General features: G+C 49.1%; 2 protein-coding genes across 3 annotated transcripts in view; one reads left to right on the forward strand and one right to left on the reverse strand.

Annotated features, from left to right (window-relative positions):
• The window catches only part of CAMK1G (calcium/calmodulin dependent protein kinase IG), a 30,690-nt gene extending 17,117 nt beyond the window's left edge, over nucleotides 1-13,573 (forward strand). Inside the window, exons 4-13 of one of the 2 annotated variants that reach the window (XM_023198321.2) lie at nucleotides 2,738-2,812; nucleotides 5,114-5,252; nucleotides 5,905-6,028; nucleotides 7,455-7,530; nucleotides 8,579-8,691; nucleotides 9,464-9,542; nucleotides 11,085-11,172; nucleotides 11,413-11,837; nucleotides 12,413-12,540; nucleotides 12,668-13,572. In XM_023198321.2, coding sequence (XP_023054089.1) covers nucleotides 2,738-2,812; nucleotides 5,114-5,252; nucleotides 5,905-6,028; nucleotides 7,455-7,530; nucleotides 8,579-8,691; nucleotides 9,464-9,542; nucleotides 11,085-11,172; nucleotides 11,413-11,837; nucleotides 12,413-12,503 — 1,210 coding nt within the window. In that variant the 3' untranslated portion in view covers nucleotides 12,504-12,540; nucleotides 12,668-13,572. Of the gene's footprint in view, nucleotides 1-2,737; nucleotides 2,813-5,113; nucleotides 5,253-5,904; nucleotides 6,029-7,454; nucleotides 7,531-8,578; nucleotides 8,692-9,463; nucleotides 9,543-11,084; nucleotides 11,173-11,412; nucleotides 11,838-12,412; nucleotides 12,541-12,667 lie in introns of both variants that reach the window. The other variant, XM_023198320.3, reaches the window with a different exon arrangement.
• A 931-nt stretch (nucleotides 13,574-14,504) lies between these two features.
• LAMB3 (laminin subunit beta 3) overlaps nucleotides 14,505-26,211 on the reverse strand; it is a 160,809-nt gene continuing 149,102 nt past the window's right edge. Inside the window, exons 17-25 of the mRNA XM_023198322.3 lie at nucleotides 25,131-25,291; nucleotides 24,798-25,018; nucleotides 24,311-24,508; nucleotides 23,867-24,011; nucleotides 19,724-19,931; nucleotides 19,189-19,330; nucleotides 18,678-18,854; nucleotides 17,743-17,896; nucleotides 14,505-15,041 (exon numbers count right to left, since the gene is read on the reverse strand). Of these exons, the coding sequence (XP_023054090.2) occupies nucleotides 14,905-15,041; nucleotides 17,743-17,896; nucleotides 18,678-18,854; nucleotides 19,189-19,330; nucleotides 19,724-19,931; nucleotides 23,867-24,011; nucleotides 24,311-24,508; nucleotides 24,798-25,018; nucleotides 25,131-25,291 (1,543 nt within the window). The 3' untranslated portion in view covers nucleotides 14,505-14,904. The remainder of the gene's footprint in view (nucleotides 15,042-17,742; nucleotides 17,897-18,677; nucleotides 18,855-19,188; nucleotides 19,331-19,723; nucleotides 19,932-23,866; nucleotides 24,012-24,310; nucleotides 24,509-24,797; nucleotides 25,019-25,130; nucleotides 25,292-26,211) is intronic.

The following is a 26,211-nucleotide window of genomic DNA, read 5'->3' on the forward strand; positions in this document are numbered from 1 at the left end:
ACCAAAAGTGTATTAGGCACATGAACACAGGATCAGGACCACAAGGACGAGGCAGACAAAATTCTGTACCCTCAGGAGCCTACATTGGATACAGAGGTGCCCAAAAGAAAATCCAACAAAATCAGATGTAAGTCACACTAGCAGAAGGCAGACTTTGGAGGACATAAAGATTCATTTTGCCTATGTGTGTGTTTTTATGAGTATGAGTTATTGGACCACTTTCAAAGAAGATGGACCTTGATGGATGAGTCAAACTTTGTGGGGGCAAGAAGGGCAGTGCAGAAAGGGAATTCAGGCCAAGAGGAGCATAAACTTTAATGTAGAACCATGTAAGTGCAAGGGCTTTTAGGGAAGAGTGAGTATTTGAAATCCTTGAATTTAGAGTGCATAGTATTAAGAGACAAGTGATGAAACTAAAATCATGAAATAAGACCTGATTACAAAGGATCTTAGATGGCATGATAAGGAATGTTGGCTTTATTCTGTGGGCAAAAAAAGTCATCAAAGGATTTTAAGTGAGGAGTCACACTGTTTGATTAACATGTTGGAGCTATCCCTCTCAAGCACGGTGGAGGATGGATTGGAAGGTGCCAGCCTAGAGGACAGGAGGCCAATTATAAGACTTTCACAATAATTTAGGCATGGGTTGAGAATACAAGAGAAGGTGGTGGCAGAATCATGTGTGCCTAAAAGGACTAGATTACAAAAGATGTTTCAAAGAGAGAAACATCTTTTTGGGTTTGGGGTTGACTGCTAAAAGTGTACAAGACAAAAGCGTTAAAAGAGACCCTGAGATTGAGCAATTAAGTGGACAACTATGTCATTGCTTGGGATAGAGAACAAAGAGGATGTGTACACTTGGATGAAATAGAAAGAAATTGGTTGGAACATACTGAATGTAAGTATCCACCTATCTCAACATGAAGGCATTTTGTAACATGCTAGAGACATAGGTCTGGGATCCAGGGAGATTAGGGCAAAGAAAGATTGCCAACTAATTGAGAGCAAGGACCATGTCGTCTTTCTTATTATTGCCTTGTATCAACAGTATTTATGCTCAATAAATGTTTGTTCAGTGAGTGAATAATTGATAAATTAATGTTAGCATTGCCAGCTTATGAGTATAGGTGAATTCATCAAGTGACAACTGCCACAGGTCTATATTTTCTAAAATATCGTAAAGAAGATAGCTACTATTGATTATGTGTTTACTCTTCCCCCAGGCACTGTATTAAGCATTATGCATTATCTCCTTTTATCCTGATACAATTCTATAAGAGACACATACTTTTCAGACAAGGAAAGTAAGGGTTTGAAAACTGGAATAAGCCAGCTGAAGTTACCTAATTGCCTGAACTAGATGTGAACCCAGGCCTGACTGAGTCTGAGTCTGAGTCTAAGTCCTTAACCCCTGTGCTGCACAGCCAGGAGTAAAATTCCTAGAGAATTTCCTCCTTTACAGGCATGCACAGCATTGCTGCCTGGCAAGCCAAGCCCCTCTGCCAATATGATTATTCTGCTTGATTCAGTCTTTGAGTAACCCCAAACAAGGGTAATAGAGGGCCGGACTTCTCCACCATGATACTGTCGACATTTTGAACCAGATAATTCTTTGTGGTGTTGGGGGCTGTCCTGTGCATTGTTGGATGTTTAGCAGCATTTCTGCCTCTACCCACTAGATGCCAGCAGCACCTCCCCCTGCCCTAGTCGTGACAATCAAACGTGTCTCAAGATATTGCCAAATGTTCCCTAAGAGGCAAAAGAGTCCCTGGTTGAGAATCACCTATCTAGCCGGGCGCAGTGGCTCAAGCCTGTAATCCCAGCACTTTGGGAGGCCGAGACGGGCGGATCACAAGGTCAGGATATTGAGAATCACCTATCTAAGTCATCCCACAGAACTAACCCTAAAAATAAGCATCTACTTTGCTTCTCACGATATCCTGGAACACTAATTTTTCAACACTTCCTCTGTGGTTATCCAAGAGGAGGCTCAGCTCACCTGAATCCTTCCCATTGTATACAGGTTTAGCATTCCTACTCTAAAATCCAAAATTCTCCAAAATCAGAAACATTTTTAGCATTGACAGGATGCCACAAATAGAAAATTCCACACCTGACCTCATGTGACAGGTCACAGTCAAAATGCATTCAAAGTTTTGTTTCATGCACAAAGTTATTTTTTAAATATTGTGTAAAATTACCTACCAGCTATGTGTATAAGGTACACATGAGACAAAAAACTTCATGTTTAGACTTGGGTCCCATCTCCAAGGTATATCATTATGTACATGCAAATATTCCAAAAACTCTTCTAGTCTCAAACATTTTAGATATGGGATACTCAACCTGTACTTTTTAAATGCAATATTTCTAACATCTGAATACCCACTTTGTACAATAACCTAGTGTCAGGTATTCCCTTAGCCTTCCTCCATTCTTCTAACTGTCTCTTTTAGTAAAGTTTAAAGAGATTCCTGGCATAACAAGGAAGTGTTTGTTTCCTGAAGGAAGGATGATCAATTATTCATTCAGTAAACATAGACCGAGCACCACCATAGGAATCTTTTCTCTGGGATTAATTTGTGACAGTCTACTTATTATGAAGACTTCACAAAGACCTAGTCTTCTGAAACATTGCTATCAAAAGCCTCCAACAGAAACTTTTGGGCTAGGTCTGCATTCTTTGTCTGGACAACCTGAACCACATACCGTTCATCATGCACTTTATTTTCCCCAGGATCAAGCATGAAAACATTGTGACCCTGGAGGACATCTACGAGAGCACCACCCACTACTACCTTGTCATGCAGCTGTAAGTGATCGGCGACTTGCTTCCTCCACAGAGGCCTGGTGGGGCCTGGGAGGCCTAGAGGAGGTTGGTCGCTGGTGAGGGATGGACAGTGATTCAAAGACAAAAATGAAGACTTCATTCAGGAGGCTCAGAAATGCCAAGGATCCTTTTAGACTGAGTGTGCCTTTGGTCATGGGCAGGTTCTATGTGGGCCACAGGGTAAACCTGGGTTGATTATTGAGCTCCTTTGCACCAGGACAACCCTATCGGTTGTTAGAACATTTCTTACTAGTCAGCAAATAGCTGCGACCCCAACCCATCCATGTCCTTCTGCTGCCCAACCCCTCCTTGCCCCTTGCAACCAAACAACTGAAGGGGTAATGCCAGACTAACAAGGAGTCGCCAGAACCCTTTCCTGGCACCATGGCTTCAGTCCATTTGGACCAATACATGTTAATCAAATTGGATAGTAAATGTTTTAACATCACTCCAGCATAAAATTACTGTAGGAGCAGAAGCCACAGGTAGATATATTTCAATATAAAGAAAGATTTTCTCAAAAGAGAGCCACCCAAAGTTAAAGACGGGCTGTGACTGTGCGTGTCCACCTGTAGGACAGAAGTGGTGCTTCATTAGCAAGGTCTCTGTGTCATTGCCACATCCAAACAACAGTTCTGCCTGACAGCGACTGCTGTAGAGGTTGGTCGGTGTTCATGAGGACTCAGCATTGGGCTCAGACACTTCTGTTTATAAAGTACACAGACACACACACACAAATACACACACTTGCACATGCACACACACACACACACTCATACACCACTCTGCAATCTCAGCGTGGCTAGACACAACATGGTTTTTGGCTGATGGGCTGATTCCTAAGAAACTTTAATGAGCTAACTCAGGCCTAAGCAGCTGATTAACTGGGGGGTCATCTGAGGGCCTCTAAAGAGAGGTAGCAGGCAGTCAAGGGAGTGAGATGGGAAGGGCCCCTAGTGGCACTAACAGGTGATCAGGGACCATCAGGTACTTCAATGAGGCCCCCTAGTGGCACTAACAGGTGATCAGGGACCATCAGGTACTTCAATGAGGCCAAGCCAACAGGATTAGCACACAGTAATTCAGAAGGCAGGGAGGCAAGGAGATGGGCAGGGTTGGACGTCCCTGAGGAGACACCAAGCCTCCTCAGAGCATAGCTCCAGGACTCAGGCCCCTCAGGGTTTAGAATTCATAGCTCTGTACAAACAGCATATTTCCTACAGGCCTTCAGCTACTATAGGAGAGCCCAAAGTCTAAAGACCAGAAGCCAAAGAGCAGGATGAAGTGAATTTTGATTGGAGAAATTCTGTTCCCTCATCACTAGTTGGGCATGAATGACCACATCTAATGTCATGGGACAGTGGTAAGGGGAACTAGGAGGGTGAAAGGACTACAACCCCTGGCTCATGGTTGAAATAGTCTGGGAATGCTTATCTCAGAGAAGACAAGGCCTCTGGAGAGCATTTCACTATCTTTGAATACTTGAAAGGTGCACAGGAAAGGCTGTTATTCTTGTTCTGTGCAGTCTCAATGGGTGAAATTGGTAGCACTGGTGGAAACGACAGGGCATCAGCTTTCAACATAATGTACAGAAACATTAGGAAGATGCCAAAAAATACTCTGTCTTAGGAGGTAGAGTGTTCTCTGACACATAAGTGTTCTAGTACTCACTAGAAAACTTCTAGGCAAAAATAGTGTAGATGGTATTCATGAGGTAGAAGTCGCACTTGATCTTTAAGCTCCTCTGAGTCCTAAGATACTCTACCATTTGAGTCTCAAAGCACCCCTACAACCCTACCTGTAATTCCAGCTTTACGAAGTCCAATTTCCCAAAATGAGGAAAGAAATCTTAACATAAGCACAGTTAGTTTCACTTTCATGCCTTCCCTTTCCTACTTCGCTTAATTTCTGTGTCAGCCCTTCTTTCATCATGGCTTCCTGTGTCATAGGCCAGGAAGGAAGGTGGCTAAGAAGTGTGTCTACACTAAGGGATTATTGGCTTCTTGTGCAACCCCAACCGGAAGCATTTACATTTTAAAGGAAATTTTCAGAGAGAGAGAGAGGTCAATTCTTGGCCCAAAGAAATGACTGCCTAGTGGTATCACTCCAGGTGCCCAGAGTGGGTGTTCTGAGACTGGAGTAGTCCTGCCAGCTTCAATCGCAGTTCATGGGCGCCTGCCTGTTCCACCACAGCTGTGTCCCTCATGGCTTCAAAGCAAACACCTTCGCATTACTTTGACCTGAAATGAGAACTGAAATCCTGTCTTGATCCTATGCCCACAGTGTTTCTGGTGGGGAGCTCTTTGACCGGATCCTGGAGCGGGGTGTCTACACAGAGAAGGATGCCAGTCTGGTGATCCAGCAGGTCTTGTCGGCAGTGAAATACCTCCATGAGAATGGCATCGTCCACAGAGACTTAAAGGTGTCAAGCTGGGAGTCCTGGGTGGGAAACAGATAATGACCCTTAAGGAAGCTGCATGGGTCATGAGACATCTAAGCTCCATAAAGTAAGAGGATTGGACTAGTGACTCCCAAGGCCCCTTCTGCCCTTAGATTCCTTAAACAGACCTTGGATGAGTGAACAATGGTTACTAATTTGCACCTCAATCTTTTCCTGAACCTTTCACTATGCCTAACCCTATTTGGATACCAAAATAATACACACATTTCTTAAATCCAGCCACAGTCAAAACCCAATGCAACAAAATACTTACTGAGGGCCTACATTGTACTAGGCATTGTATTGGACTTTGGAGAGATCAGACACCATTAACCAAAGATAGGTTCCATCAAAACACAAACAGTCCTGGGGTAGTTGGAAGTGAGAGAAGGAAAGCGTGAGTATATTAATGGTTATAAGACTGAGCAAAGTCAGAGCCATAAGCAAGAGGCAGAGTGCTGGGGTGCAGGGGTGAGGGTGCAGGTAGGAGGAAGGAGGGAAGAATGGAAGAGGATGGGCTGGCCTTGAAGTCAGGACCCCAGGGCTCAGCTTCCTATGAAATTATGTATCAAGAAGAAGGAAAATACTTGCTTCAGGTGGTTATATCCTACACTACATATTTTTTCTCCTACAGCCTGAAAACCTTTTGTACCTTACCCCTGAAGAGAACTCTAAGATCATGATCACTGACTTTGGTCTGTCCAAGATGGAACAGAATGGCATCATGTCCACTGCCTGTGGGACCCCAGGCTATGTGGGTAAGTCTGGGAGCAGAAGGAAGGTTGACCAGTTGGCTACATTCAACCACATGCCTATCATTCACAGAAAGGGGTAATTCTGAGAACATAGGGTTCAACTTCAGGGGCTATCCAGGTAGGACATCCACTTACAAGGTTTAGGGCCAGCCAATTCATCCATCTCAAGATCTGTCCCTACTGCTCCCAAATGCTACGTTTTTAAAGACCGCCTACCCCTGAGCCCTCCACAGTTTCTGCCTATGCTTTGGCTCCCAGTTCTGCAGATAGACTTTGAGCCTTTGTCTTTCCAGCTGGACCGGGGACAGACAAGATCACAAACCCAAAGATCAGCAGAGAGCTGAGGGGTTGAGCACTGGCCCCACTCCTTTCTCCCACGCTGGAAGAGACATTAGCTCCCAGTTGTTGGGAGCCAGGAAGCACAGGATATTGAAATTGGGCCTGAGGAACCCAGAAATGGGCTCCTAAATGTCCACCCAAGGAAGCACTCTGGGAAATTGGCAGAGGTGGAGCCTCCTGCTTGAACACTCCTGTAGGTTTCCAGGGCACCCAAAAAGAGTGAGAGCAGGCAGGGCACCTGGGAGAGTATTATTGGAATCTACAGGAGAGAAAGTTGAAACTCTGAACATCCGCTCCTGTCCCTTCCTCCTTCACTAGTAATCACCTGTTTGCAGTTGGGTAATGGCAAGCAGAGCTCTGACTCAAGAGAGGGAATCTACCCTCCCAGAAAGTCAGGTCATTCACTCATCAGTAGGTATTGAGTCCCACCAGGTACAAAGTTCTGGTAGCTGTGATAAATATAGAAGGCAACTCTCTACACTCCACAGAGGAGTGTAGAGACTTCCTAATCAGAGGAAGTCATGGCTCACGCCCTCTGAAACCTCTCAATCTGATGGGGGAGACTAAATGCCTCCCATCAGAAGGTACCCACAGTCTGATGGGAGAGATACTGCCTTTGCTCCAGGATCTCCTAACCTAATGGGGGAGACTCAGCCTCTGCCTCCCAGAGGCTCCCAGTCTAGTGGAAGAGAGACAGTCCTACACTGATGATCTCCAAGTCTGAAGGGAGAGAGATCACCCTTGCCCTGGGAATCCCCTATCTGAGTGGGGAAACAGGCCCTGCCTTCAGAGAATACTTACTGTGATTGGGGAAACATAGCCCTGGAGATCTCCAGTCCAACAGGGGAGTCATTGACCCTGTCATGGGGAAACTCACAAACTAATGGAGAAGTCACAGTCTCTCTTTGCAGGAAGACTTAGTTTTCCCAGAAGAGACACAGCCCCCGGCCTTAGGGAGTTTTCAGTCACCTAGAAACACCACCATCCCATGGTCTTCCCCAGTCTGCTTCTCTAAGCCTGACCTTCAGCCCCCACCCCAAATCCCTCTCCTCTTGCCACCAGCCCTGACTCTGCCCTTGGTCTGCTGCAGCTCCAGAAGTGCTGGCCCAGAAACCCTACAGCAAGGCTGTGGATTGCTGGTCCATCGGCGTCATCACCTACATATTGTGAGTAGACGCTGGCCTGGGCTCAGCTGCTGAGAAATCTCGGAGCCTGCTTACCCCTTCTCATTCCCTCCCCTGTCTCAGCTCCTCTTCCAAGCATGTGCATGTGCACAAACAGACACAGGCACACGGGTGCACACACACACATACACACACACACACATATACATGTCCATGCAGCTTAAAAGCTTCCTCTCTCTTGACCTCCACTGAGTTTTAAAACAGAGCTCAGCATGAATCCACTGCACAGCCACCTGGCACTCCCTTGTCTTGCACCCCTGCCTCATTTACTGCCTATAAATGTGTTGGATCCCACTCTGTGGAATGAACAGTGAAAAAGAGAGAGGCCAAGCCAGTCTTAGAAGCCAAGTGGACCCACTGTTCCTGTATCTCAGCTTTCTCTCCCAAGGCAAAACCATGGCCTGGATGAAGCTGGTCAGGGCCTCCCCTTTTCACTCCTCTCCACACATTCCCAAGCTCTCCCTTTCCTAACCTGCCCATCACCTCTTCCCCATCATCCCTTCTCACCTACAGCAAACTTTGCTCTTAGGAAAATAACCTGGTTTCAATTATCTTCTCCATTTATGTTGAATAAGTACTCTCATTTATTTGCTCAACCAATATTCGCTGCCTATCTACTCTGCATCTATCCCTGTGCTAGGTTCTAAAGAATCCAGCAGTGAACAACACAGCCTAAATAAATCCTTCATCAAACTTACAATCAAGCAGACAGTCTACCCCATCTTTCTTAAAGATATTTTATATACATTCATGAGTCAGGGAAAGTACAAGGAGAGGTGGCAAGGGTTTGAGGGCATAATGTACGCAGAGACCTTCTAGGGATGCCTGTGCCAAGGCTTGGCACTTGCATAAACACTTCATGGGACCTGTACCATTCTTGAATTTGAGGCAGATGCATGTCCTGGTCATACCGCTGTTCTGGGACCTTCATTGCCCACCTGTGTATACAGTGGGAGCCTGGGGGAGCAGAGAGGCTGGCTCAGAGAGGACAGGTTTTTCAGTAGTGTACCTCTTTCCTGTCCTGTTGCAGGCTCTGTGGATACCCCCCATTCTACGAAGAAACGGAGTCTAAGCTTTTCGAGAAGATCAAGGAGGGCTACTATGAGTTTGAGTCCCCATTCTGGGATGACATTTCTGAGTCAGGTAAGGCCAGTAGGCATGAAGAAGAGATAACAGGCTCAAGGTAGAGGCTGCCAGGCAGGAGAAATGAGCTTAACAAAGGGTGACAGTCCTGGCTCTTCAAAGTCCCCGGGGATCTTACAGAACAGGCTGCCAAGGAAAGTGGAGAAATCTTCATCTGCTTCAAAGATCCAATAAATGATTTACTTCTAAGGGCTATGCTTTTGTTTTTCTGGGGTCAGAACCACAGTATGCATGATAAGGAGATGGCGGGGGGAGCGGGGGCAGTTCAGATGAGGGGCCAGGAGGGCAGAGCCAGGTGGTGAGGGGAGAGTTCCAGGCAAGAGCAGCAAAACCAAGGGGTTAGATACCAAGAAAGACCATGCAATGTCTGTGTGTGAGAGAAGATGATCATTACGTGATTGTTGGACCTGTTAAGTGGAAATTGGAGCTGGAACAATCCAGCACTCACATGTGTGCCCATGTGCCAGTGCTGGTTCCTGTTTCCACGCAAACACATGCACATGTGGTGTGCAGGCACATGGGGGCCTCATGACCAGTGATGCTTCTGCAGTGCTGTGTGGGTGAGGTGGCTTGTAGCTTCCCTTCTTTGGTGGTTTATGGTGGGTTGTTGTTAGGTGGTTTGGATTTTTTTTCCTCTTCTAAGACTCTTAAAATTGCCTCTTTGGAAGATCAGCTAAAGATGCATTCACTGCCACCCACCAGCCCGGAAGTGAATTTCCATCAGTCATGAAATCTGGTCCTTAGTCATCGTGTCTTTGATTGCTCCCCTTAGCCAAGGACTTTATTTGCCACTTGCTCGAGAAGGATCCGAATGAGCGGTACACCTGTGAGAAGGCCTTGAGTCACCCCTGGTGAGTGAGACATGGAGTGGACTCTAGACCCCAGCCCTGTAGTTCCCAAAACCAGGCTGACTCATTCACATTGCATTCCTCTGGAATCTGCTTGCCTTGATCCATTTAATGTTGCGACGAGCAAGGACCATGCCGTTGTTCATCAGGCCCAGGTGGAGATTCAAACAGCATTCAGTGGAGCAGGTTCTGATGCAAGGGTAGCAGCTGGGTTGTCTGGTCAAGTGCAGGAGGCAGGTGCAGCCAAGCGCTGTCATTCAGCACTGGGACAGGGTGCAATGCTCAATACCAGTAACTGAAGAGGTGCCAGGAATGGGCAACTCTGTTCTGCCCTTAAGAGCTTTGTTTTACTCAGGGATCAATAACTGTTCCAGGTGAAGTGATTTAGGAATAATTGCAAAACAACCAATTGGCAAAATAGGAAAACCTTAAAATACTTCTTCATGTTACTCCCCAACTCAATTTACAATAGCTCCCCACTTCGCACCCCAGCAAGCCTGGATTCCTTTGTCTTTCCAGTTTCCTTAATATGGCCTGACCCTATTATCTCCAGCCTCTTTTCCCAGGATCGCCAGCAAACCTCCTCTGTCCAGATAGGTCTGGGAGCTATCTCTGTCTTCCTGCCATCCCTCACCCCACATACCAAGCTCTTTCTTAACTACACCTTGGATCAGATCATTCCCACTACCTACAGTGTCCTGCTTCTTGCCCTGTATGTAGCATCCTTCAGGATCCAGATCAGTCCCTGCCCTTCCCTGAAGCCCCTGATCCCTGCAGCCCATCCCAATCTCCCCAGTTCTCTTTATTAATCACACAGCTTACCATGCATTACTACAGTCCATAGCATGAGCAACACCCCCACCTAGACTGTAGTGTCCTAGGGGTTAGGGCCCATGTCTCTTACTTCTCGAGGTCTGTTAGTAGTTGACACAGTACTATGCACACATCAGGTGTCTGAGAAACACTTAGAGACCAGTAAATAAGAGGCTAAGGGGATAGAAAAGGGGCAGCCTATACCAGATGGCCTTATTGAGGAAGGCTTCCAGGAGGAGGTGGGTTCTAGGCAAGGTTTTGAGCTAAAGGATGGTGACTACGCTAGTGCCCTCTGATGGTGGGTCCACTAAACTTTTTCTATAAAGCAGCAGACAGTAAATACTTTAGGCTTTCCTGTCCATACTGCATTTATGGCAACTACTCAACCCTGCTGTCACAGTGCAAAAGGAGCCACAGACAATACCTGAATTAGTGGGCACCGCTGTGTCCCCATAAAACCTTATTTACAAAAACAGGCAATGGGCCGATTTGGCCTATAGGCCATAGCTTGTTGACCCTGCTCTAAAAGTTTTTGATTTTGCCAAAGCTAAAGCCCACTCTTACCTGCCCAGGGGGACAGAGAACGACTGCTTGTAGCCCTTACCTGCTGTGGGCTGCCTTTCCTCTGCATACTCTACCCAGCTCTCACTTGGACCTGCAGGCACCCTGCCCACCCCATGGCTGAGTGTCCATAGCCACCCAGTAGCCAGGTGTCCCCTCTTACATCCACAGGATTGATGGGAACACAGCCCTCCACCGGGACATCTACCCATCAGTCAGCCTCCAGATCCAGAAGAACTTTGCTAAGAGCAAGTGGAGGGTAAGCTGTCCTCTCCGAGGGGGTGGGAAAGCTGTTCTGGGCCCCTGGAGGCTGGGCTGGCAGGAGCTGACATAAGGGCTTTCCTTGCGATGTCCCAGAAGGCACTGGAGCTCACTGTACCCTCTCTGAAATGAGAAGTGGGCACCCAGGTTTCAAGAGGCCACAAGGCAATGGGAAAGTTTAAGCCCCGAGGCCCTCTGAGGTTGCAGAAGGCCAGAGGCTGCTCTTGTGTCTCCTTAGCAAGCCTTCAACGCAGCAGCTGTGGTGCACCACATGAGGAAGCTACACATGAACCTGCACAGCCCGGGCGTTCGCCCAGAGGTGGAGAACAGGCCGCCTGAGACTCAAGCCTCAGAAACCTCTAGACCCAGCTCCCCTGAGATCACCATCACTGAGGCACCAGTCGTGGACCAGAGTGTAGCAATCCCTGCTCTGACCCAATTACCCTGCCAGCATGGCCGCCGGCCCACTGCTCCTGGTGGCAGGTCCCTCAACTGCCTGGTCAACGGCTCCCTCCGCATCAGCAGCAGCCTGGTGCCCATGCATCAGGGGTCCCTGGCCGCCGGGCCCTGTGGCTGCTGCTCCAGCTGCCTGAACATTGGGAGCAAAGGAAAATCCTCCTACTGCTCTGAGCCCACACTCATCAAAAAGGCCAACAAAAAACAGTATGTATTTTTAGCCAAAGATAGAGCCCCAGCTTGGGTCTGAAAGAAATCGGCCAACAGGACTGAAAGAAATGGACACAAAGGCCTCTCCCACTTGCAGGCAGCTCTACAGGGAGGGATGAGTTCTGGGTCAGGGGGCAGGGAAAACGCTTCTAGCCCTGTCCCCATCACTTACTAGCTGTGAGGCCATTGATGAGTCAGTGAATGTCTCTGCTTCTAGTTTGTTCATCTGTAAAATGGATTGAAGTCTATTTATTTACTCAGCCTGCCTCACAGAGGTGCTATAAAAGGTTAGTGAAGCAATAGAGATGATAAAAGCCTACAGAAAACTGGGTATGTGCAAGTGGTGAGCATCAAATTCCCTGAGTTTCTAGGGCCTCTGTGCTTTGGAGGAGAAAGGTTAGGGGGGCTTGGTTACCTTTATCTTTTCTGCAGGGTCTTGAACTTTCTGAACCTCATGAGGGGAGAGCTGAGTGGATGCCACAGGCACAGAGAACTACCACCTCTGCCCTGCCCCATTAACTCTTCTTCTCCCCTCAAATACTTCAAAGGTTGTTGCTTCATTTCCTTTCTAGGAATTTCAAGTCGGAGGTCATGGTACCAGTTAAAGCCAGCGGCAGCTCCCACTGCCGGGCAGGGCAGACTGGAGTCTGTCTCATTATGTGATTCCTGGAGACTGTGCCTGTGTCATTGCAATTTTCAGGTGAGGAGGGTCACAGTGTGAGGCTTGGGGAAAGTTTCTGTCCCAGAGGAGAGCCCCATACCAGAGTGTGAGTGATGGGGTCTGAAGTGGCAGCCCCACCCTCACTCTGAGCCCCTTTCTCTTGCAGGAGACATGTTCAACTCCTCTGCTCTTCCAAACCTGGTGTCTATCCAGCAGAGGGAGGAAGGCAGAGCAAGTAGAGCAGGGCCTAGCAGGAGCGGTTTCTGGCCGAAAGCACCAGCCTGCTGCCAGCAGGACAGCCCCTCACAGGAGGCCCGCGAGGGAGCCCCAAGGCATGGAGCCTTGTTGAAGCTGTGAGCAGGAGGAGTGGCGCCTGCGGGCTTCCAGGTCTCCCTGACCTGCCTGCTCTATGCCCCTACACCCTACGTGCCGTGGCTCTGTGCAGTGTACGTAGATAGCTCTCGCCTGGGTCTGTACTGTTTGTCGTGAAAAGCTTAACGGGCTGGCCAGGCTGTGTCACCTCCAAGCAAAGCCATATGGAGCATCTACCCAGACTCCCACTCTGCACACACACTCCCACCTCTCAAGCCTCCAACCTCTTGGCCAGATTGGGCTCATTAATGCTGTTGCCTGCCCATCCGCATGAATGACAGGCAGCTGTCCATGGTGGTCTGCCTGTGAGCTCTTCAAGTTCTAATCCTTAACTCTAGGATTAGCTCCCAAGCGCGCTGAGACCCAGCCAGCCTGCTCCCGATACACTTCTGGCCCCTCTCCCTGCCTCAATCTAAAAGCAGTGCCACACCCTCCAAAGTGGAATGGAAAGAAATTCATGAGTAAGGGCTGCAAGGAATTCTTATCCCGGCCACATGCTCTCCGTGCACACACCCAATTGAGTTAACCTTGGAAGTTGACTATTTTAATGTCTGCCAGGAGTTCTAATCCTGCCTCTGTTCCCTTTTCTCTCCTTGAAAGTCCAGCATACTGTTCTTGTCCTTCCCCAGTCTTCTCACCCTCTGCCCCTCCAGCTTCATGCTCAGTGTTGTGCTCAATAAAATGGACATATTTTTCTCTATGATGCTTCATTTGGTTCTTTCAAAGTCAGAAGCAGTTCAGGGACTTCTGAGCATGTCTAGAGTAGAGAGTGCATGGATGGCTGGGGTCAGTAAGGAACCAGCAGTTGTAGCTGATGTGCATATGATATGCATACAGCAGAGTACACAGTGCTCCAGGCACCTAGGGACATGAGTTACACCATTAACTCATTACTCCTCACAACAACCCCTTGGGGCAGGTTCTGTTGAAACCCAGGCAGTCTGGCTTTAGTGGCCATTCTCTGAATGGCCGTATCAGAATAGCATGAGTTCGAGCCCCAGCTCTGCCCCGAACTGCCATATATGTGACCTTGGGGAAGTTAGTTAGCCTTTAATGCCTTGGTTTTCTCACTTATCCAATGGGAATAGTAGCACCGCCTGCATCATGAAATGATGCAGATGATGTGCCCAGCCTCATGGCCAATAAATAATTAAAATGATTAATAATGATCAAGAAATTAATGTAGATAAAATGTCTAGCACACTGTCTGCTTGGGCCATGGTTAACACACAAGTGTCCATGCCATTCCATATCATCCTCCACCCCACCCCCCACACATATCCATTTACTTCTCTTTAAGACCCCAAGAGACACAGATTCTAGTCTTAGTCCTTCCTCTGAAAGCTGCATGAATTTGAACGGAACCTTCCCTTCCCTGGATTTCTATTTCCCCATAAGTAAACAAGAAGTTGAATCACTGCTTAGAGATGAAAACTGCTTGTCTGGTTTCTCAAGGGTAGAATCCATCAGGTTCTGGGGCACAGGGGCCCAGACTCCCTAAATCTGGGTACCCAGCAAGCCAGGTGGAACGGAGGAGAGCAAACCATGGGCTTGAACAGAAGAGTCCCCCACAAACCCCAAATAGGAGACAGAAACAGTGGCAAGAGTTTACCCAGTGAGGGGACAAACCATTTTTCCTTGTTGAACCTCCAGGCTCTTTTCCAAAGACTTTTATTTGGCTTTTCATTTTTATATCACTTTTGTTAAGTTTTTGTGTTTGGTCCAGGATTCTTCCCCAGTGGAGAACTAAAGGCGGGGGATACTGCCCAGCCCAGCTTCCTTGACTTGAGAGCTCCTAGTTTCAATGGCATGCCAATCTCCACCATCTCTGTCTGTCAAGTGTAACTGTCCCATTGACTCAGGCTCAGCTGCAGCTCAGGGTAATCTTACTAGCTGCACACCAGGGGTGGTCCAGGCTGTGCTTTGGCTGCATGAAAGACTCCTGGAGATGGAAAGCATTCCAAACCAATCTGCCCCTAACTAAAAGCAAAGGGGGCAGGTGAGTAGGGAAAGGGGCTGGAAGCTGTAGTATCACTTGCAGGTGGCATAGTAGAGCACACGCTCATTGATGTGGTCACGGATCTGCTCCACACGCTTCTCCAGTCCTGTCAGGTCCGCCGAGCGCAGCATGATGGCCTGGCTGCCCCGCAGCAGCTCCAACTCCATGTCTGAGGCAAATGGAACAGCAGCAGGAGGAGGAGTTGATGGTGAGACTCCCAAAGACTCCCAACCCTTCCTTCCCCTCCTGCTAACTGGAAGTAACATGTGCAGAGGAAGCCCCGCCAGAAAAATCTGGCCTCTAAGGCAGTGGTGCCCCCCCATCTTCATGCCTCCCTAGCCCCTATTCCATGCTTAGAAACCTGGCAGGGGCCAAATCCAGCAGGCCCCCACTCCTAACTATCCCTGGGCCCCTGACCCTCTGGGCTCTCACAGTTGTCCCAGGCTAATGAAGGAGGTCACAGACACCAAGATTAGCAACCCAGTGCTGTTGGGCTCAGACAGCTGCCATCCAACCAATGATCCTCAAGTAGGCACCTTGACAAAAGAGCTGGATGAGTGACCAGAATTCCTCCTCAATTTCCCTCCCCAAATGCCACTCCAGATAAACCTAGCCCTCCTCTTCCAATTCATTCTGCATACAACCACTAGATGATGCATAGAGGTTTAAAGAACTCTGGAAGTGACTCAGTCCAGCCTGCCCCCTGTCCCTATAGGCAGGAGTCCCTCTAGGCAGGAGTCCCTCTATCACATCCATGAGAGCTGGTACCCAGGCTCAGCCTGAACTTTTCCAGGAATAGGAAGGAAGCAGGCACTGCCTCACAAGGCTCCAATCTTAGGCAGCTCTGGTTATGAAAAAAGTCATCTTCTCGTGAAGCCAAAATCTGACTGCCTCTTACTTCCACCTCTTGTCCCTGGTCTGTGTCCTGGGGGTATAACAATATACCTTCTCTGTCCTCACATGTCAATCCTTCACATATCTGAGGCTTTATTGTCTCCAGGTTAAATATCTTCAGTTTCTTCACCTATTCCTCATCTGATATAACTGCTGTGTCCCACCCTGGTCACTCTCTCCCTGATGTATGCTGGTTTGTCAATATCCCTTCTGAAGATGTAGTAGCCATCACTTGAACACCATCCCCCAGGTGAGATCCCATCAGCAGAGTATAACAGTGTTATTATTGGATTGACATTCAGCCAGTAGATACCCATATGGATTCACAGGTTGATAAAATATTTAAATATGTCCATAGTAGTTGTTAAATAGCTGCCATTCTGTTCCTTGGTACTCACCCCCAAAACCCACCTCCCACCCCTGGTCAATGCATGATCTTCCCCCACTATCCTGCAACTAAAGGTAAATTCCTGCAAGCAGGTACCTTCCGGTTCCAATACTATAGCCTAAGCCTTTTCTGGTTAGTGGGTACACACCACTCCAGTTGCTAAATAGTCTTACCATTACCCCAAGGTATTACTCTCTTCACTTTGGTTGCACTGTGTTTGTTAGCTCTTTGGGCTGCAGCAAGCATTGCTAGCTTATAACAAGCTTGCGGTAACTCAAAACTCTTGGGTCTTTTTCAGATGAGTAACAACTCATATTTGCTTATCACTTACTAGTTATAAAGTGGTTGCAGTAGCATTAGCCACTGAAAAGCCAGGCTTCACCTGAGCTGTACTTGTGGTTTAAGCCCAAACAAGGCCAGAGCAGGAGGTTACTTTTCTCTTCATTTAATTTCATTTGTTAGTTTCAGCCCATCTGTCTGAACTTTTGCTATTGCCTTAGAATACTGGTTCTGTTACCTGGTGTCTTAATTATCTGTTGTCCAGAGACTTGATAAATTATTTATTTTCATACAAAGTACTGGATGAACAGGACAAGGAAAAGCACTGACTTAGCCGCTGGCCCCTTCCCCTAGGTCAGCTCCTCTCACTTCATCCTTTGGGTGCAGCTGCCCATGGCCCCAGGTTTATTCATCGTCAACCCACCAGCCCAATCTTTTATGTGGTGCCCACCTGGCTATCCAACGAGACTTCTGCCAAACACTTCTGCTGAAATTCGAAGGAACTCTTTCTGTGGCTTTCACTGGATACACCACTCCAGTGATCCCATCATCATGTCTTAGCGATGACTTTAGTTCCCAGGAGCCCCTGTTCTCCTTTCTGAGAAATCTTCGGAACCCTTCTGAAAGCTACGTTCATTATGTTTCCATCATATTCAAAACCCCTGGATGTGCCCTACTGCCTCCTGAGCTATCTACCCTCCTCATCCTCACACTAGAAGCCAGGCACAGGGACAAGTCATGTTAACCCCATGCCACTTCTTTCCCACCAGCTCCTCAGCAATCTTCTTCTCCTGTCCCTATGTCAGAACATACCTTGTTGCTTCCCAACACCCTTATCCTAATGTCCCTCCTCTTCCTCACAGCTTCTCCCAGGCCTATACATTCTTCCAGGCCCATCTCAAATCTTCTTTTCTTACCTTCACTGAACATGTCTCTCTCAAATTGTTTATGCTCTGAGCCCCAGAACTCTTATTATTCAACCCCTATCAGAGATCACCTCATCCTCTTAAATATAGTTCTATGCACCTTAAACATAAAGCAATAGGAAGAGAAAATATGACCCCACTGTTTGCAAATAGAAAAAATGGTCCCATTAATTAATTGCAAGCTTTTTGAGGCCAGGTCAAGTCATGGGACCATCTCTGCATTCCCCAGCCTCATACATACTAGACGCCCAGAAAAAATCTCATTTGATCTCATTCCCATAGCACGGCTAGCTCCAATAAGAATGGGCTTCAGAAGCCTTGGGTTGGGTGGGACCAGCCTTCATGAATGCCCAATAGTCCATGACCCTGAACCTTTCCCTCACCTTTCATCCTGTCCATCATCTCCATGGTCTCCCCAAATAGTTCCTCTGCCTCTGTCTTCACACTCTGGATCCGGGCACCCTGTTCACCCAGCGTGGGACTCTGACCCAACCGGTCCTTCAATTCAGCATACTTTTGTTTTATTCTCTCAAATCCCTGAAAAAGATAGAATAGTCTCAGTGTCATTGTCATCATGCAAGGTCCTAAAGACCTGTGGCCAAAGCACTTGATATCACCCAAATCAACACACAGTGGGAAAGCGCCTCCTATTAACCCCCAATAGAATTGGTTTTGCCTATTAAAACTCCTGAGTCACAGACCATGACTTAAACTTCTGTGTTTCCCTCTTCCCATCTCCAGCTCTTGACATGTCCCACCTCACTCCCAGGACAATGTTAGTCACATCATAGGATATTGATATTAAGCTGTCACATAGTATACTTAGCAACTTGGTCACTGTGCCAGGATTGAAAGTGCCAGTGTTCCTAGCCATAGGGGGAGCAGGTAGTGTGCGTGAGACACTGAGAATGGGCTCTTTGATCTTCTCTCTCATCTAATTCTGACAATCATGGGGCCCAGGTTAGGATAAGCAAAGAGCAACTGTCCAGGCTGGGGATCCAAGAGACAAGCTCTGGATCCAGTGTCAGGGGACTTGATTTATAGATGAGTCTTAGGCCTGTGAACAAGTCACCATCGCATCTGTAAAAGGGAAGGGATTGGACTGGTCATCTCCAATGTCCCTGAGCCAGCTATACCAAAGGCAGTGGAGGGAGAAATCAGATGCCTGGCCAGGTTTGGGTTGATTCTCAAGCCTCTTCTGGTTCTGTTATTCTAAGCACATTTGAGTTTGTGGTCTTATAAAGTGTGCAAAGTCCTCTCCTGCTCAGGACCCCCTTACTGGCCATACATCATTGAGCTAACTCTGCCTTCTCTGTACCTCTTGGGCACTCAATGCCTGCTCGCTGGCACCTTCCGCAAGCTGCTGGGCCTGGACTGCCTGTGCCCGCTGCTGCCGGGCTTGGCGGCGGAGCTCCTCCATCCGTGTCCAGAAGTCACCCAGCTGCTTGGTCATGCTTGTCATCAGCTTTCCTGCTGGCTGCAGTACCTGCTGAACCTTTGTGGAAAGAGGGAGATCTGGCATTTGTGGTGGGCCTCATAGGTGGGGGGTTCATCCCCATTTTTTCTCCAACTCATCAGGCAGCAAAAACCCTCTCCAACCAGAACAATCAAAATTGCCCACCTCTCACTTCTGCTTCTGCATCCCAGCCACAAGATCAGAAAATCCAAGGCCCACAGCCAGCCCAAAACTTGTCACCCTCCTGTAGAACTCCACCTCAGCTTTCATCTAGTCACTTTTCATCTAGTCACTTTCTGGCATTTTCTATGCCTGGTGCCCAAATTTTCCTGTTTATGCCCAAATACGGGTGGAGGAAGCCATGATGCCTCACCTCAGCAACCCTGTCCTGGATAAGCCTAAGGGAGCGGCTGGTGCCTTGCATGGTGTCCTGAGCTTCCTGCAGTGCCACTGTGCCCTGCTGCAGGTTCCCAACCACATCCTCCACCTGGCCCTCCACTGTATGGGCTCGGCTCCTGGGTGAGAGAAGCATGAGGGAGAGGAGAGAGAAAATGAGTGAATAGTGAATCAATGTGTGGTTCGACTCACACACCAGTCCAAAAGAACACCCTTCCCAGCCAAGACAAAGAGCAAGGAAAGTATTAGCTTTGATGTCCCAGGACCCCACCAAGCAGACGTGATGAACGTTTGCTTTATGCCCGAGACAATCTCTGGGCAGTTTCCAATACGGAAGACACAGTCACGCAAATTGTTTAACCTGCACTCTGGATTCTGTGTACCACTCCCCACCATGGTAAGCATCCCCTCCTTTCTCCCAGCCCTCTGTATCCCTCTCCCAGCAATGGGGTTGAGAAGCAAAAATCCAGCCTAATCCTGGGCAGAGAGAAGTTCAGGGCCCAAGGCCATACCTGGCTTCCTCAGCCTCAGCCTGCAGCCTGCGGGCCCGCGCAATGTCCTGCTTGGTCTGTGACAGCACCAGGTCCACGTTGGGAAGCCTGGCTGCAATGGCCTGGATCTCATTCATCTTCTGCAGAACGGTAGCTGAGTCTGTGGACAGCCACAGGGCCAGCACGGCCTCGCTGACCTCCTGGATAGTGGCTGCATCAGTGTCGGGGTCTGGAAGACAATCATGCATTAGACTGTGGGAGCCCACTAACCTCCCCAGAGATCCGAGGCCTCTCCTGGCTAAGCAGCACCTGTGGAAGGCACCTGTGATAGTCCCTCTATCATGGTGTCCCAAGGAGCTGCTGCCCCCTCTCAACCAGACTCCGGTGCCTGTTCTCTGGAAATTTCTGGGAATGCTGTAGGAGGATGACTATCCTGTGCTCCATGCTGCAGCAGGGAAGAGGAGGAGGGGTGTCATCACAGCTGTGGCAACTAAGTGTCTGGTGCCACAGGAAGCTGCGGGCTGGGGAGAAGGAAGTGGTGTCAGGCAGCTAGTACTGAACAATGCCTGCAGCACATACACAATTAGCCCTAAATTTGGAAGAGTGACCAGAAACTGAAGCTGCTTCCTTGGCAAAAAGACCCCTTCCCTGCACTCCCCCTCAGGCAAGACTGCTCATTTTTGCAAAGGCAAGTAAGAATGATCAAGTCTTTGCTGGAATATCACCTTCTCAGGGAGGCCAACCCCAGCCATCCAATCTAGAATTGCAACCTCCACCCTAGACTGTAGCACACTTTATCGTCCCTCCCTGCCTCATCTTTCTGTCTAGCACTTGCACCATCCAGGTACCAAAAACTGTACTCATCTAACTGTTTTTTTTTCTTTTCCTCTAGAATGTAAGCTCTACAAGGGCAGGGGCTGGGTTTTGTCCACAGCTATATCCCTAGACCCCAGCACAGTGCCTGGCACTTGGAGGTCCTCATGTGCGTAGAGTGAACGAATGATTGACAGGGCTTCAGGTTCAGATCTCTGCTTTACTATTCAAGCCACCTGGGCAAGTCAAGTGGTTCCCTAAGCTCAGTTTCCTGATCTGTGAAAAAGGAGTATCAATCCCCAATATCAATCCTCAACCTGAAGGTACAACATGAAACAATCCATTCGCAAGAGTTGTTACAAACCAACTCTGGGTCAGAGGGTAAGGTCAGAAGTACAGAGATGACATCTCCTCCCCATCTATTCCAATTTGCTTTTACAGATTTCGCTGGTATTGAGGTATTAAGGAGGGGGGCACCCACTCACCTAGATGATTTGTCCTGGGACTTGAACTCCTCCAGGGTCCCAGGCCCAGCCTCACTCTACAACTAGAGGATACTAGCTGACCACACAGGTCTCATTCCCTGCCCCATCCCATGCCAGGCAGAAGGACGCTCCTGGAGGGTGGAAGCCATGCTTGTTCATTGCTGTGTCCCTTGGGGTTTGCACGCAGCATAACTGTGGTTGAGTTTCATTAAGTGGGTTTATCCCAGCAGCAAGCTTTCATAAGGACCTTCCTCACAGAGATTGTCGACCTCTCATCTAACCCAGAGTCCCACTCTCAAAGCAAGGCTTCACATGTGACTTCCCCAGAAAGCCTTCTAGGATGAGCGCATCCCCACCTAGATCTGGCCCTTCCTTTACTCTGCACCACTTCAGCTGCACCCTTAGGCTCAATCTACATGACATTCAGTCACAGAGCCTTCTGGGTCTCAGGATGGGCTCAGTAAATATTTACTGCATTGAGCAAAAGCATGGGAGGAGTTGAGACTGTAAATCAAATTAAACCCAGTACCTGCCTTTATGGAGCTGGAAATCTAATGGGAGACAGGTACATGAACAAAGAAGTACAGCTTTGAGTAAGTGGAGTAAACACAGGTGCTACAGTGGCCATGGGGAGGGCCCCTAACGCCATCTGATGGGTCCAGGGAGGCTGCCGGGAGAGTGGGATGCCTAGGAGGATTCCTAGAGGACGAACAGGAACTAGCCGGGTCAGCAGAGGTGGGAGAGGGGAGACAATCCAGAGAGAGCAAAAACATTCGCAAAGGCAAGAGGCAAGAGAGTGTGTATTTGTGTGTGCATGCACACTCACAGGTGTGTATGTATGTGTGTGTCCATGCCATAACGCAATAGGGTGTGGATGACAGAGTCAGACCATTAGGGTTGAAGCCTACCTGCACCACTGCTGAGCTGGATGCCTTTAGCCAAGTTGCTTAACTTCTCTGTGCCCAGATTAGTTGTGTGCAAAGTGGAAGTAATAAGAGTACTTAGTTCATGTAGTCAGGAGTAAATGATGTAATACATGCAAAGCACTTGGAACAGTGCCTGGACTCAGAACTTAATAAGCCTTAACTATTCATTTTGTCAATTCCATTTGAAGAACTGGGAAAGGCGATGTTTCCTCCTCCCTCCACAGACTTTCCACTCTCCCTCCCACACCGTGACCCTACATTTGACAGCAGCCAGCGCTCAGAGGCTTCTGCACCAGGACTCTGGAGACCAGAGTCCGAGCCTACAGCTACACAAAATTTTCCTGGGTTTCTCTCTGGGGCCAGGCCTCTCTAAGGCCCTGCTTTTTCTCTCTGACCCTGGACTCATCATAAGACTTGACCTGAGATACAAGCATAAGAGAGATGACAAAAGGGGCCTGGCAGCTCCCTGTCTGTTCACGTGAGCCTGTTCACGGTACTCACCCAGTAGGAGAGAATTCCAACCCACCTCCCACCCCCTGAGGCCAGAGCCCTGGCTGAGATTAATGCAGGATGAGTAGCCATTCAGCCTCACTGGACTTGACTCAGGGTCAAGACTCCCTTATCCATGAGCCTAAGCCCCACACCTTGACCTCCCCCATCATCCACGTTTGTGGGGCACAATCTCCCCAGATTCCCAGGTAACAATTTCCCCAGGTGTGGGCCTCATGGCCTTATGCAAGTCATGAGACCTCAGAAGAAGTCTCCTGCCCCTCTCTGACCTGCCATCTGCACTCAGGAGGGGACTTTGGCCTATCTGGGGCAAAAACACGGTAATAGCAGCAAGAAGAGCCACTGTCATTACACCAAGCCCTAGGCTCATATTAACTGGGCTCCCAGCCAAGCAAATTCCCTGGCAGGAACGAGAAATCTAACAATATCAACTCCTGTTCCTGAGGCACCTTTCCTTTTTCAAAACACGTTTTACATCAGTTATTTGATCCTCAGAATAAACTTGTGAAATACTACCGTCCCCCCATTTATAGAAGCAAAAGATGAGGCAAAGAGAGAACAAAGAGAGAAGCAGCCTGCCCAATGTCACACGAATCTCCCGGGTCCTGTTTAGGAATCTTTCCATTGTACAGCCCTTCCTCACTCCCCAGGGCAGTGAGGAAGGGCATCTGGTTCATTTATTCATGCCACCTATGTCAGATGCCTTTCTGTGTCTGGCCTTATGTTAGGTGCTGGTGACACAGTGGTCAAAAAGACAGACAACCATCCCTGCCCTCCTGGAGTCCCCATTCTAGTGGAGTGACAATTCACTTGTCGACAACTGAATGAGGGTGAGTAGGGCGAGGAAGGTAAGACACCGAAGGGGAATGGGAGATGACAGGGGACAACCAGATCAGATGGTCAGGAAACACCTCTCTGGGGAGATGACCCAGAGGACAAGAAACAGCCCTGGAAAGAGGATTCCAGGCAGAAAAAGAGCAAATAAACATTCCTGAAGCAGGCAAGAGCCTGATATGTTCAAGGACAGCCAGTGAACAAAGCAGAGAGGAGCTCAAGGTCACTCCAAGAGATGGACAGAGGCCAGGCTCTGTAGCCACGATAGGAGTTGAGAGCTCATTCCAAGAACAAGGTGAAGCCACTGAAGGATTTTAAGCAGGAGTGAGATGTGATCTGACTTATACATTTTAAAAGAGATATTTCAGCTGTTGTGTTGAGAATGAGAATGGGTCACGAGGGAGTGGAGTGGGTGGGAAGGGCAGATCGGAGAACAAGAAGGTCATGGCCATGGTGCCAAGGAGAGGTGGAGGCCTGGAGCAGGATGTTGCAGGCCTTGGAGGAGGGAGGGAGGGCTGGCTGATGCACTGAACATGGGAATGAGGGACAGGCAGGACTGGAACAGCAGCCAAGGTGGGAGTGGAGACCAGCCTCACCTGTTAGGAAATCCCGGACCTGCTGGATGAGGAGCCGCATGCGTCTGACATCTTCCTCCATCTGGGAGCGGCTGGTGCTCACCTGGGTCTCCAGGCGCTGGGCATTGGATTGAATCTGCGAGGCTGATTCCTCAGCTGCCCTAATCTGTTGACACACACTCTAGGTCAGAAGGGATAAGGCCCCAAGGGAACCTCTCAGCAGCTCCAGGATTCTGTGGATCATCCTCTATGCCAAGACCTACCTAGGAAGCATTTGTAACCAGTGCAGTTTCTATGTGGATGTCCAGTAAAAGAGAAAAAAACTATCTTGCACTTGCTGTGGCACCTTCAGCAGGTCATTAAAATCTCTGGGCTTTAGTGTAAAATGGGAACTCTGACTTGCCCGGGGGATCTATTCTGTCTGCCTCCTCCTACCTGTGCCCATCCCACCTTAGCCACACTTACCATCTGCCTGGTCTGCTGGAGCTGAGCATTGAAGCCCCGCAGCTGCTCAGCCACCTGCCCTGCCGTCCAGAAGGCCCCACTGGCCCTGGGAAGGACACCCCTGCAGTGGGAACCACAGGCTGTGCCATTGTCATGGGGACACAGCTCACCAGGGCATGATCCTGGGGTGCAAGCCATCTGCCTGGAGCTGCCACAGAGCTGTAGAGAGATGGGGCTGTCAAAGAGGCTACCCAAAGCCCCTCAATAACCAATCCCACCCCACACCTGGGAAACCAACAGCCAAACATCTCCATGACAACCAAGCACCAGAAACTGGTTTCCTTGGCAACTACTGAGCTCACAGTGAGCAACACAAGGGTCGGGATGGCTGGGTGAGTGGGGTTCTCACAGGCGCAGGTCTGCCCTAATGGGAAACAGGTGGCAGCTGTCGGTGTGTGACAAGCTGGGGTGTGGGCTCCAGGAAGTCGGATTCCATGCCCCATGTCACCTTGTTGAAGGTGGGTGTCAGGTCAGGCAACGAAGACATCTCCAGCCTCAAGGCCACAAGCTGGGGGCTGCCGGTGCCTCCTCCTCCTCCCGCCTGCTGCGCCAGCCTCTCTGCCTCTCTCCGGCTGTCCCTGAGCTGGTCCAAAAGGCGAGAGCTGTCGGAGACCTGCTGAACAGCCTGGGCTGACTGCTCGTAGGCTGTGGTCAGCATCCGGAAGGCTCCTGTGGCAAGAAGCATGGGGAATGGAGATGGAGGAGGAACAGGAGGGAGGGGGTGGCATGCCCACCACGGCAGTGCCCACGCCCGGGGTTATCCGGGTGGCCCTCTCCTCACCTGAAGGATCAGCACTGCTTAGTTTTTCAAACTGCTCCCTCTTCCTCTGATACATAGTGAGGAGACCATTGAATCTTCTGTCCAGACTCTCCAGGTCTCTCGGAAGGGACAACGTCTCCTCCTCTAGGGGCAGATCCGGCTGCAGGCCCTGGAGAGCTCGCCTGAGAAGGGAGAGGAGCTTACACTAAAATATAGGAGGGAGTTGTGCCTCCCCAGAGCAGCCATTCCCTTAGAGCAACTGCTACTGAGTCAGAACAAACAGAGGCCTTGGGCAAGGGCACCAGAACAGAGAATCCACAGGCTAAGGGGGTTCCACTGGACAGAGGCTGAGCGGCCAATACAACGTTTCTCTGTCCATGCATGGGTAGAGCCACAAAACTCTCCTCCCTTGACTTCCATGACCCAACATTCCCAATTCTCCTCCCCCTCTTCCATCTCCTGGCTTCCATGAGGAGCACTGCCCTAATGCCCTCCTCCTTCGCTCTCTACAGGCTGGCTTCAGCCACCACCTGTACAGCTGCAGCTCTGAAATCTTTTCCACAGTCCACACATCCCACTCAGCTCCAGACCCCATCACTGCTGCCAGCTGGTCATCCCCTCGAAGGAGGCTCGGGGTCTACCTCCCAGGCCCTTGGCCACTGAGCTCTTGGAGAGTCCTCTCTCCCCGTGCCCTTTGCAGCTCCGCCAACCCAACTACCAGCTCCCTCCTCCAAGCCTCACATTCTCCACCTCTAGGCTTTGATCAGACACAGAACACCCTTCCATGGAATGCCCCTCCATGCCTGTGTTTCCAACCTACTGAACCTGGTGGACTGACTGCCCGAATCTGAGACTTAGGTCAGAAGGCACCTCTGTGAAGCCTGCCATGATACATTATAACATGTGTCACATTATAGTTTACCATTTACACATCATTCTCCCCAGTACAAGCTTCTCGAGGGCAAAGACTATGTCAAATTAATTTCAATATCCCTGATGCCTTGTGCAATGCTTGGTTCATAATAGATGCTCTAAAATTATGTAAAGAGAAAGAGAGGAAGAGAGGAAGGAAGGAAGGAAGGAAGGAAGGAAGGAAGGAAGG

This window comes from Piliocolobus tephrosceles, chromosome 1, assembly GCF_002776525.5.
Source record: "Piliocolobus tephrosceles isolate RC106 chromosome 1, ASM277652v3, whole genome shotgun sequence".
Taxonomy (NCBI): domain Eukaryota; kingdom Metazoa; phylum Chordata; class Mammalia; order Primates; family Cercopithecidae; genus Piliocolobus; species Piliocolobus tephrosceles.